The sequence below is a fragment of the Gekko japonicus genome, unplaced genomic scaffold (genome assembly GCF_001447785.1).
Source record: "Gekko japonicus isolate JY-2015 unplaced genomic scaffold, Gekko_japonicus_V1.1 scaffold1918, whole genome shotgun sequence".
Taxonomy (NCBI): Eukaryota; Metazoa; Chordata; class Lepidosauria; order Squamata; family Gekkonidae; genus Gekko; species Gekko japonicus.
In genome coordinates, this window is record NW_015174895.1 from 285,988 (window position 1) to 299,469 (window position 13,482).

A 13,482-nucleotide genomic window follows, 5' to 3' on the forward strand; every position below is an offset into this window, starting at 1 on the left:
ATGGCGAGGCCCACGTTGCTCCCAGCCACCAGACCCGCCAAGCCTTCTCTCCTGCCCCCCCACCAGCACCCACAGCAAGGCCCGTGTGGCTCCCAGCTGCTGGCCGCCAAGCCTTCTCTCCCCCCCACAACAGTGGGGAGGCACAGTTCCTAGTGTGTTCTCTGCACATGCGCAGAGAACGCTCTTTTACCTTTGGAAGGATTTAAGTATCCCCCTTATATTTTTTTCTACATTTCAGATTTTTCTGCACACCTGGACAGTGCCCCAAGTATGCAGGAAAATATCTTTGCCCCCAGGTGCCCCAGATGTACAGAGGGAACCTTGGCTATTAGATATATAGATATGACAATCAGGGTTTCTATTTAGAAATGCACATAAATAAGTCTTACATTTGCCTGGGCCAGAGAATAGTGTTTATGGTATCGAGGTATTCCATTTCCTACTGTGGATGAAAAGGCATTTTAAATGGTGAAGAAATTTTTTTTAAACCTCTTATTGCACTTTCTAAAGCAAAAAAAAAAAGTTGGGGTTGAGTTCTGGAGAGAAGTGTTGAAAGATCATGTTTCTTTATGTTCCATTAAGTGTGTGCACGGCAGCACAGACAATAAAAAGTGGGGATTGAGCTGAAGACAAGAAACGGAACAGTTTGGGTGCTGGGTTTTGACTGGAGTTGCCCCACGATTTTGGCTAAAGCAGTATCTTGAGGCTAATTCAAATGCTCTTGGTTGGCCAAAACATCTGAGGAATTTCAAAGAAAAACAAAGATTTCCGGCAAGACCAGCAACCTTTCTCAAGGGTCTCTATGCATCCCATAGAAATTCAGAAACGCAAGCTGGAAGCCTCAGCAGAATGGTCAACAGAAGTAAGTTGAACCAAAGAAGGCTACAAGCTATGTATTAATTTTAGACGGACCAAGGTCCATTGTATGCCACAGACAGAGGGTACTAGAACTGCCTTTACAACATCCTCTGAAGACCACCATTGACTTGGTTGGACCAAGTGAGGCAAGATTCATACACTGGAGGTCGGATCACATGTTATCATAGGGGATGGAAAGATAGTTTATATCTTTATACCTCTTACAGGTGTACCTGCTGCAAAGATCTAACCAAGGCATGGCCAGAGGCATTTCTAAGAGGGGAAGAAGGTTGGTAACATCTTTTGCCCTGTGAATAAGATCAAGCCAGGAAGCAAGAACATTGTATTGTGTATGTTTTCTCTGTTTATTTTTGTATTTATTTGCTAAAATGCTTTAAATTCACAGGTGGGGAGAAAAGCAGGGTATAAGTGTCCCTATCAATCAACCAACAGAATCACTGGGAAAAATCCACACCAGTCCTGTTGGCCCTCAGACGACATGCATTCAGTTGGCCATGGTGTACATTGGACAGCAAAGGTGACAAACAGGCAAGAATCAGAGCTCATAAAACCAGAGACATACCACTGGAAGGAAAAATCACAAAACTGCGACTGACTTATTTCGGGCATGTCATGCGGAAGAACTCACTAAGAAAAGCAATTATGCTTGGATTGGTTAGCGGCAAAAGGAAACTGGGCCACTAAAGAACACGGTAGCTAGACACCATAACAGTCGACACCAGCCTGAGCGTGGAACAACTTAAAGATACAAGATCGGAAAACGTGGAGAGAGCTGGCCCACAGAATCCTCAAGATTTGGACACGACTGAATAGCTAACAACAACAACAACAAAATAGGACACTGGGTTAGAATGACCTGGATTGACCCAGCAGACATTTTCTTATGTTCGTTATGATTACTTCCCCTGTGAATGTCTCAGATCACCTGTTTTGGCAACGTTGCATGAGATCCACTGACTCAGAGAATCTCCACATTTCAAAGCATGGACAACTCAAGATCTAATGGTCTATTTGGCTATTAACTTTAAAAAAACAAACCCACAGATTAAAACAATTAAAGGACAAGGATAGTGGGGATGGGGGGGGGATATGTAGGTCAGGAGGTTGCCAGCCTCCAGATGGTACCTGGAGATCTCCCAGAATCAACTGATCTCCAGACTACAGAGATCAGTTCTTCTGTAGAAACCGGCAGCTTCAGAGAGAGAACCTTATGGCATTACACTCTTCAGGGGTGTCCTCTCCCCAAAACCTGCCCTCCCCAGGCTCCACCCCAAATCTCCAGGAATTTCCCAACCTGCAGCTGACAACTCTAGGGAGTGACCACCTCCCAAAACTGCATAGTAAAGACATGCAAAGTTTATGGTGCATGCAGCATTTTATTCAAATTTCTATGCTGCCTCTCCAGAGAACCTTCTCAAAGCAGCATGCAAAATAAAACATGAAGACAGACACTGCAGAAGTTGTTAAGAATTAAAATGCTGGCATAAACGTTCCAGCATTAAACAGCCAGTCAGACCATAAAAACAGCATAAAATATTGAGCATGTTAAAATGAGCCTCAGAAAACAGTTGTCAGGCTAGAAGCAGACTATAAAAAATGATATTAAACTTTTAAGTAAATCATGTTAAAGCAGATTATTTGTACAAAATGAACCGAATTATTTGTTCTCGCAAATGGCATAATTAGACTGGGCTGCAGCTGAAAATGGCAAAGAATGAGGTAGCCAGTATTTACTTTGGGCCTGTAATTTAGAAACTTTAGTAAAAATGAGGAACACGCATCTCCCCACTGAGGACAAAAGAACATGCTGAAAGGAACAAAGGGGCTATAAATTCTTGGATGTGGTCTATGCTAACTCTCCCCCCTTCCCCATAACATGTAGGACCAAGTAGCCAGTACTCTAATAGCATCATGTTGTGTTTTTTATTGCCCCTGTCATGAAATGTGGGGCACCATTAAGGACACCAGGGAGCCCCACATATTGTTCCTCCCTTCTAATACTTTCTCTGGAACCTAATTCTCACAAACAGCATACGTTACAGTAAACCCATATCTGAATTGTACCGAGTCAGACTACAGGGGATTGGAGGGGGAGGGGGGGGGCTGACTGAATACTCTTCCTGTACAAAAAATATATATCTCTTTTCCTTGAAAACTCACCATATCATGGAGGAGGATGCTAGCCTAGCCTTCTATCTGACGGACTAGTTTCCTGTTTCTTTGTGGAAAAATTAGACATGAGTCCAGTAGCACCTTAGAGAATTATATGAGAATAAGTGTTCATGAATCAGAGCTCAGCACACCTGAGGGGAGTGCTAACTCACAACAGCATGTACATTTTGTTGGTCTTTAAAGTGCTACTGGACTCCTGTTAAATTTTGTTACCACAGTCTAACATACCTACCCCGTTGGAATTGTTTCTCTGTGGGGCATGATAAGAACATAAGAGAAGCCAATGTTGGATCAGGCCAATGGCCCATCCAGTCCAACACTCTGTCACACCCCAGTGGGCCCAGGACACTAGAAGGACACGATGGGCCCCACCTTGATCTGAGAACATACCCACAGATTTACTTCTTTATCCCATACTTGCCGGAACTAAGTCTGTGTCTAGTACACACTTGGGACAACTCCTTATGGGCCTCTTTGGTATCATGATCTCTTAGGCACAACAGACGTTTTCAGAAGGGGAGTTAGAGCCCTTAGAAGACTACTTCAATTACTTCTGGTTATCTTCTGAGAGGTGACTGATTTCGAATGTCCACCTTCACATCCGGAACTCCCATCCTGTTTAGTTGCCTTGAGAGGCAAAAGCTTTGCACCAGCTCTCCTGTTTTCTACCCGCTTGGCACTTGGAAGATAACCATTTGACATTTTTAGAGAACGAGAAAAAAACCCAACTGGTCTGTGCACTCTTTTAAGCTGTATAATTAGAACACAGAAACACCAGATCTAGTTGTTTCAGTGGGAAATGGTTTCATTATAAACAGAGAGAAGAGAAAAACAAAAACATTTCCTGAGGCAGAGGTGGAAAAATGATTTTTCTGTGGTATTATGTCAAGTGAAATATAAATTATATGACCAAAAAAAACACAAAAACCCAGAACGAAAAGAAGCACACATATTTAGTTGCTTCTTTCTGCTTGGCTTGATTGGCAGTGAGCTCAGAAAAGAAATTTGGAACACATTTGGGTGTACCGAACCAAAAAAGACAAACTAGTTTCAGCAATAACACTGAGACGAACATTTTCCAGTTGGGAAGAAAAAGAGTGCATTTCAGATTGATTTGAAAGATGTCTTGATGCATCAGTTCACAAGGACGAAGAGCTTCAAAGTGTACCTTCAGCAGCACTTAGCAATGGCTGAATTAAAAAAAAAAATATGCATGAAAGGATGCCTGTGAATGTATCCCTGGGTAGATCCATCTGCATGTACAAAGACAAAACTAAATTTTTCAAGAAACACGGGGCTCCAGCTAAAAATACTGTTGCTTCCCCTTTGACAGCATGAAGTAACTTGTATCTTAATGCCAAAGTACAGTCACCAGATTCATGACTGGGAATGCCAAGAATTTTGCCATATAGATCGCTGTTACCTGGATCTATGGTTGCGATCACAGTGAAACACACCGCAGATTTGTTCAGTTTGGCAGCAAACACCTTACAAACTAGTTTGCAGCCATGTGTTGGCTGCACTAACATTTAGTTGCTTGAACATGTGAAGGCAGCCAATCAGAGCAGTCTTTGCTCATGACACAAATGGTTGCCAAGCAGAAACTCAAGAGTGCAAGGAAGGGCTTTTCCAAAATAGTCTGCCCTTCGTTACGGAGTTCTCATGGCAGATTTTTTTAAACCCAGCCCTTGTTTTCAAAAACATTTTTTTTTTTGCAGGGGGACTACATTTTACTGTGCTGCACAATTTTATTTTATTTTTAATCTTTTTTAAAAAAACACAAAATACCAAAACAGACTCTTGTGGTACTTTGGCAAATCGCGCATGTGTGAATCGCTGCCCATTACCATCACTATGGAACATAGAAAGGAAGAGCAGATGGTAGGATCTTTTAAAAAACATATAGTGTTGGTTTGCCAGCAGTTTACATGCTGGATGATTGATTTAACCCTGTATTTTGGCTCCAGAGCAAAGTGGTATGCAGCACTGATGGGGGTGGACAAAGCAAACTCTATCGGGCTGTGTCACCACACACACATGTGTAAGCACTGTGGAGTGTGACAAAGAATACAGCAACCATCTGATAAGCTGCGAATAGGCTGAGCGCAGTCAAAAAATCAACTGCCTGATCACAACCAGCAATCAGAATAATATAAATGGGCTGATGTTTAAGTATTCCTATCCATGGCTAGGATTCTCTGTGAGAGCTCTGGAAGACCCTAACACTTGATATTTTGTTAATGTCTCATTGGATTTGGCTCTTAATGTCATTATGTAGTATGCTTCCCTGCTCCTGCAAGTGGTAGTCTCCTGTCAAACAGGTTTGCAAGTTTTTGTAATTTTTAGAAAACCAGCAAAATCTGTGAGGTCAGAGATGACAGTCGGGACAAAATAAATTAGTGCACACTTCACTGAAAACAATGCCTCTATCATAACATTTTCACATGAACACATGAAACTGGCTTACACTGGATCAGATCATTGGCCTATGCAGATCAGTACTGTCTACTCTGACTGGCAGTGGTTCTCCAGGATTTCCAGTAGAGGTCTTTCACATCACCTACTGCCTGGTCCTTTTTAACTAGAGATGCCGGGGATTGAAACTGGGACCTTCACCATGCAAAACAGATGCTCCACTACCGCGCCATCCCCTTTCAAAATTATTTGTTGTCTTTCCTCAGCCTTTGTTGTCTTATTTACATATTGGAATATGCACAGATCACTTTACTTTTTTTGGTCAGGATTCTATGAGCCAGAGGCATGCATATAGACTGCAACTTTTTCTGGCTAGGGCTGCTAAAAGAATCAGGTCCAGCATCACTTACCGTCGATTCAATTGCTCCATTTGTTGGATTGAGCCCGATCTGCGTATTCCATCGGGAGTAGCAGCCGCAGTTGGACGCTGCCAGGTGGTGGTTCGATTCACGTGATCGACATAGAATACCCGTCCATGGCTGTCTATGCGAGCTTCCCAATCTTGCATGAAACATTGTTTTAAAATGAGAAAAGACAGAAAATGAAGTCATTTGTCTCAGGATACCCACATGTCCAGATGACTTAGGGAAACATATTTGCACTACCCATTTTAAAATATATAGCTAATATCAAGTATCAACAGAGATCTTACCTAAGGGCATACTTAAATGAAAGACAGATGTAACAATGAATGGATAACTTTACACAACTCACTCTTTGGGCAGATCGGCATAGGACCATGCCACAGTTCCTGTTCAGCACTTTACAGTATTAATCTGGAAGCACGGGGGACTTCCCCCCAAATGGCTGGGACAGTTGTTATCAAGTGTACTTTACAGGGCTTTTTTTGGTAGAAAAAGCCCAGCAGGAACTTATTAGCATAATAGGCCATACCCAACAGCAAAAACTCATCAGCATATTAGGCCACACCCCTGGTAGTACAGCTCATTAGCATATTAGGCCACACCCCCATGTTACCAGAAATGTGGTCATCCAGCCACACCCACCTTTTGCTTCTTATTCTGTTTACCTTGTTTGTTGTCAAAACCCAGGGCTTTTTTTTGTAGCAGGAACACCTTTGCATGTTAGGCCACACACCCCTAATGTAGCCAATCCTAATGAGTTTCTGCTGTTGGGTGTGGCCTGTTATGCTAATGAGCTCTTGCTGGGCGTGGCCAACTCAGGAGCCAGCCAGAACTCCGTTCCTGTGCGTTCCTGCCCAAAAATAGCCCTGGTACTTTATACTGCATTGTATTGTGTGGTTCTGACACCACTGTCACCTACAGCACTGACAAACAGAGGACAATTAGAGGCTAAAAGCCCAGTATGATGTGATGAATCCCCAGGTGATGGTAGGTGGAGGTCAGATGAGATGTTGTTTTTGTAATTGTAATTCTCAAGTTTCCTAATCAGTCCTAAGTCATAAAGCCATTAGCAGTTAGTACTTTGGGGCTGAGCTGCCTCTTCCCCTGAAAGGAACGGGAAAGCACTGAAAGGAATGGGAAAGCCTTGTTTGGAAGGCAGAAGATTTCTATGTATGCATGAGAATTCCTGCATGTCCAAAGAGCATGTTCTGCAGTTCCGCAGGGTCTGTAAGACGGAGCTCTTCCGCCAGGCTTTTGAGTAGGAGCCGCCACCACCATTGTACCATCAACACACCGCCACCATGATTTAGGTGGGAACCATCGGGGTGCAAGGCGGCCCTGGGACAAAGATTGGATGGCAGTACTTCTACGGAACGTAAGCTGTTGTTCTGGGCTTAAATTTTTACCAGAACCCACCTTGGAATTGAGGACAGTAGAAACATCTAGAGCACCGGCACTTTAGTACAGTATTGGATTGTTTTATCTTGTGTTTTCATCGTGGCTTTGCACCCGAATTGTTAGTTGTTTTAATCATGGCCTGGTGCCTAATTTGTTAGCCGCCCTGAGCCCGTTTGGGGAGGGCGGGATATAAATCAAATTATAGATAAATAGATAAATAAATAAATAAATCTGGGTTGGGATGATAAGCATTAAGAAGAAACCCCAGAAACTGCCTAATTTATAATGACTTTCATGATGCATGGTAATACACCTTAAAATTTTTATAGATATGTTCTTCAGATGACCATGCATAGCAATGGTAGTGGAAAATGCCATCGAGTCACATCCAATTTACGTTGACCACAAATGGTTTTCAAGGCAAGAGACAAACAGAGGTGGCTGGCCATTGCCTGCCTCTGCAAAGCAACCCTGGACTTCCTTGGTGGTCTCCCATCCAAGTACTAACCAGGGCTGACCCTGCTTAGCTTCCAAGATCTGATGGGACCGGGCTAGTCCGGGCCATCCAGGTCAGGGTAAACATAGCAATAGCTAAGAAAGAAAAAAAGACCCATGGTTTGCAAGAGGAATAACGAAAGAAACCTCAAGGTGGAAGGGTCACCGCCTCAAATCAGTAACCTTAAGTTGCTTTTTAAAAAGCAAACCAAATTGCAGAGTTTAAAAGACTGATTCCCACTGTACTTTACTGAGGCTATAAAGCAAGGAATTTTGAAGTGTTACAGCCAAGCCAGCTTGTAACAATGTGTAATTATCCAATGAGTCACACCGAAAGTCTTTGTAGACCACAGCATGGTGGTGAATGCCAACTGGAGAGCCCAGCGCTAGAAATGGCTCCGTTTCCTTGGAAAAGCAACTTATTGGCATGACAAGCAGTGGGGCTGGGTCGTAAACACACTCCAGACTTTATGATGCACATACCCAAGTATTTAAGACACCCTCAGTATACATCAAGGATGTGTACAATACCACAGATGGAGAACTTATCACAATGGACCCATGGACATATTTGCAACAAAACAGTCTTTGGGTTAGTGTCATTTCATGTGTGCCTTTTCCTCTCTCTACATGAAGCACGGTAGTCAGTGAACGACCTGAAACTGGAAATACTGGCTGCCAGGTAGATCCACGTACGCTAGGCAGAAAACAGTGTTCAAACGATGGGGGGGAAAGAACAGAAAGTGGTGAAATGCAGCTAGATCCTCTGCATCTTTATTTAAAATAACATCCCACTGAGTCCCATGGATCGTACTCCCTAGTAAGAGTGCTTAGGACTGCTGCCTAAGGCACACTGAAACATAGGGTTGGATCCAGATGAAATAAAACATAGGGTTGGATCCAGACGAAATAATACAAAGGGTTGGATTCAGACTAAATTTTCCATCCGTGAAATGGAACTTACCTGGCTCCCCTCTCCCACTGCAGCCCACTGATCTCCATGAAATTCTGCTCTGGGGGGGCAGGGGACCCAGAAGAAAGACACTGTTAGGGGGAGGACTGCAGTAGGAATGGGGAATCAGTCAACATTTCTGTTAGTGGAAAATGTAGCTCAGATCCAGCCTGATAACTAGTTGTGCAAAACTTGTCCATTTGATTGAGTAGGGCTTAGTCAAGACTAACCTTAGCTGGATCGGATCTAGTGGTGTGTCGATGTCAGACATAAGTCCCCACATAGCTATTGGGATTGTGTTTTCTTCCCAATTGCTCTCGATATTCTAGAACTTTCAGGAGGATTTTGCCTTATACTAACCCTCATTACTAGGCTTTTACTGAGAAAAATAATCAAGGCATAGCTCTTTCTCCATCAGGTCAAGCACACGATAATCCTTGTCTATACCTTCTGATTTAGAAAAGATTCTTTCTGCTCAAAAGTGATTTATTTAGTGTTTGGAAGTGATGCAGGAAATCAGTGACATCTTATTGCAAAAGCTGGGGGGGAAATCTTTCGGGTGGACTGCTGCTTGTACTGCTGAGAATTATTGTTCCTATGTGGCTTTCGACTCAAGCAGAGAATTAAATCATTCCATTTCTGCAGCAAATATTCAATTGGCGCTGCACGCGAAAGGCAGACACAGTCAGGGATGCAGAATACATAGTTACTGGAAGAACAGTGCTGTGAACGGGAGTTGCAGAGAACTCTGGAAGCTGTTTGTTCTCCGATTGATAAATACCGGTACTTGGGGGATTGTATTAATTAAATCCTGTAATGAACACTTTCACTAGATCCACTGGTAATACACTTTGATGAAAAAAAAGGAAGGCTACATCCAAGTGCCCTCAGGACTGAATATTACCATAGAATCCCTAGAAATCATCACGGATTTAATTATCAGGTCCGAATACATTCTACATCCGTCCTAAATAATTTAACAGTGGCATAGCAGGCTCTAAGCTGAAATCTAATTTGCCCTCATTTGCAAAGTGGCTGGAAAAGATTGTGGGAGAGGGGAATATTTGTCTGTTTTGCAAATTATTCCTGTTTCTACATTCTCCCTTAACCTACAACAGACTTCTAATGAGACTTCTGGCCTCTAGGCAGTTGACGCCTTCCTTTGGCCTTTACTGCATCCACAAGGTGACAATCAACTCTGCTGATGAGGTTAGGGAATACTGGCAGCTCAGTGGACTGATGAATTATTTACTAAGGTCACTTGAAATCAAGTACACGCGGCACTCCTTGCACCCTCCATAATGCAAACACTGAGCCTTGTTTTCAAACCTTGCTTAGTTTTTAAGACACTGAATGCTGCAATTCTGCAACAATAACTTGGTCTTGAAAAGCAATATGAGTGTTAACACGTTATAGGTCAGAGTCCACCCTCTACTGGAAAACCGCTGCTACTGCAAGCAATTCCGTGCTCCTCTAGGAATAGACACATCCAATGGGATGAGAAATGCAGGAACGCATTGTCCTGAAGAATTCATCTATAAGAAACACAAGATATTCATTTGCATCTCCAGAAGCCTTGCCTTCATGGCAATCTGCACCTAGCTGCCATGCACTGTCTCAGAATCATACCAGCAAGCCTCTGTTGTTGATTTTTGCCGTCAGGTCACAGCTGACTTACGGTGACTCCGTAGGGTTTTCAAGGCAAGAGGCATTCAGAGGTGGTTTGTCATTGCCTGCCTCCACATCATGACCCTGGTATTCCTTGGAGGTCTCCCATCCAAATACTAGCCAAGGCCGGCCCTGCTTAGCTTCCAAGATCTGATGAGATCAGGTAAGCCTAGGGTAGGAAAACTGGACTTTGCTTCGGCAGGCTCCTTGGGGACAGAATTCTTTCTGTCCAGATATTGACCGGTTCTGCCCTCTGCACTTTTAAAAAAACAGCTGAAGGCCATTGATTCACCAAGGAAGCCGTCCACCAGGACACTCCCCTGAGACTTCACTGAAGTGGGAGCTCCCATTCAGTTCAGTGGTGTATGTGAAAGAGAACTTTCCTGTGCATTGTGCCCCCAAGTACGCTTCCAGAAGGTACATCAATGAGGTAAAGATAATGAGAAACTTAAGAGACGGTACAAAGGGTTATTTCACTACCAGCTTAGCAACTGGCATCAGGGGTGCACCCATTCCTGTGTTTCCCAGTGGTCTCGCCCCTCCACCTACACTTCAAGCAAGTGGTGTGCCATTTAAAGATTATTTTAGAGGTGCCACGTGCTTACTTATTTATTCCCAAGTACCCCATTTTTAAACTTATTTACTTATCATTCTTCCCCAACATTAAAAAAAACACTATTACCAAACTGCTCTGAGCACTAAGGGAGCATTCCACCCCCCCGATACACAGGTATTAGCCAATCAGTACTGCTCACAGTCAGCAGTCAGTCTGGAAGAGCAACAAGCATGACTGTCCTGAAGATGGCAAGGGGGCTTCCATACTGGCCCCGCCGCTCAACAAATACCATGTTTGTCTTCCTGCTTAATTCTTCCAGTTGTCTCTCCCCCCCAAAAAAAATGTTTTACCTTTCACCTTCTTAATACAAGCCTGTTGCATTTGTTTTTACCTGTGGTAAACTAGCAAGGGTGGAGCAGGGCACTATGAAAATAGCATTATTATAATTGTTACACTCTCCAACCATTAACTTCCACCTTTTTGCAAGGCTCTGTCAGTTATGAGTAACAGCTTCCATTCAATCCAATAATCTGCACTGGAGAACCGCGTAGTGAAGTTCCTTGTCAGGCGGGATATCTGAAGCAATTGCAAAGTTTTCCTCTGGGAATAACTTAAGGATAGCTTTACAAGGTACACAGTGTATATCTTCAGTGTCACTAAGTAATATATTATTTATTTCAGCACATATGCACTGGGAGGCATGATTCACCTTGGTCTCCAGTCAAGCGTACGCTTAACAGAGCAAGTCCATATTACCTTTCTGAGTCCTGGAGTACATCACATGTAATATGTTGTGTATTTCATGTATATCTGTAATGTATGGAGCAACTGTTGCTTTGCTGAACAGAGTACTATGGGCTCTTATCTGGCAATCAGTTTGCACTCATTGCTCCAACTCAGCTGTTATACACTTCTGTGAATGAGTCTGCTTTTCAGAGCAAAGATCTCTGCCTTCTAGGACTCAAGTGAACCACAGCAAAGTGTTGTGTCAAAATCATTTGCATGAACTGAGGACTCTGGTGCCTGGATCCAGGCATCTGCCTATGATGCTATGGTAACTTGATTGAGGAGGCCTGGCCACCACAGCAGAAGGTCAAGGAGCCATCTAAGACACATCTTGAACCACTGTTGCTGGGAGTGGGTCCCAGATGCCTTACTCCTTGCACGATCATGGTAACTTGCAAGTAGAGGCAATGACTGTTTTTGATCTTAGGCCCCGGTCACACGGGCCAGATATCGTGGGGGGGAGCGTGGCTGTTTGTCCCGGAGTGAACTACCGTGCGGCAGCGGGATCAAATGTCCCGCCGACGTCCCATGGTTGGGGGGAGGTGCTGGGGAGGTGCTGATCATACCTCACTCCTGCGGCGCGGCAAAGAAGCGGATTGGCGGGTTTTTTTTTTCCTTTTAACCCAAGTGTTCGCATGCTCCGTTGGGTGCTTGTGCACATCCGTGGAGACTTGGGGGAAAAAACCCTTTTCGCGACGGGACATGGGCGGGCGCCGGATGCCACCGGAAACGTGATCAGACGCCCGCCCTTGCCCCGCGGTCTCCGGAAACTAGTACCTCGGAGGTACTAGTTTTTTACCCCGCATCTTCGGCGGGAAGCCTCGGGGGAGCCACGGGAGCTCTACGCTTCCCAGATGTGGCAGTGAGATCACGCCCGGAAAATCTTCCGTCCCTCTAGCGTGCCTAATGATTCGTGTGACCGGGGCCTTCGCCACATGAAGTGCCACCACTGCAGATGGGTGCATAATTACATAGCTACCGGACAAGCAGGGATCAGGTGACACAAGGGACCAATAGAGTCCCCTCTAGCTCTATAAAGCTGCTGCTTCTGGGCTGGCTCGTCATTCTAAGCACCCGCCCATTCAGGCGCAAACTGAGCTAGTTGTGGATCGCCCATCCCGGCTGAACCAACTACTTGCCTGCAGTCCACAAGTCCTGACAAGCTATTAGCTCAGCAGGGATCAGATGATAACAAGAGACTAATGTGGGTTAACCCAGGCCTATAAAGAATGTAGTCTGGCTTCCCTGTGTGGGAAACTTCTTTTGCCCAAAGTGAAATTCAGAAGAAATGTGGAGGTTTTTCCTTCAGGCAGAACATCAGAGGAATTTTAAGGGAAACCAAAAGAGTTTCAGAAAGACCGGAAAAGGGTCTCTAACACCCGCCCCACACACTGATTACAGAGGACTACCAAGTGTGTACTCTTCAAACAGGAATTGCTGAGGTAAAAATGTAATATATATACATATTCAAAAAACTAACGCTTACTTGGTGGAAGAGGCTCATCAATGGTAGGGTAGTGATGGTGGTCAGACCTCAGGGAAGGAAGCTGGTTGATTGGCTGAGAATTATGGAGTAAAGGGCAATCACCTACGGATAAGACAGTCAAGATGTTCATATTCATTCATGGATGCCGTACAGCGGTCACAAATGCACTCCTGAAAACACAAATGGCTGCAAAGATGTCTTAGCTAAGGGCTGACAAGAATCTGGTGTATCAGCTGCTGTGATAAAGTTC

General features: G+C 44.1%; 1 protein-coding gene across 1 annotated transcript in view; it reads right to left on the reverse strand.

The window, feature by feature from the left end:
- Window positions 1–13,482, reverse strand: part of HECW1 (HECT, C2 and WW domain containing E3 ubiquitin protein ligase 1) — a gene marked incomplete at its 5' end in the record, with an annotated part of 168,454 nt that overhangs the window by 91,416 nt on the left and 63,556 nt on the right. Inside the window, 2 exons of the mRNA XM_015424960.1 lie at window positions 5,877–6,027; window positions 13,233–13,334. Of these exons, the coding sequence (XP_015280446.1) occupies window positions 5,877–6,027; window positions 13,233–13,334 (253 nt within the window). The remainder of the gene's footprint in view (window positions 1–5,876; window positions 6,028–13,232; window positions 13,335–13,482) is intronic.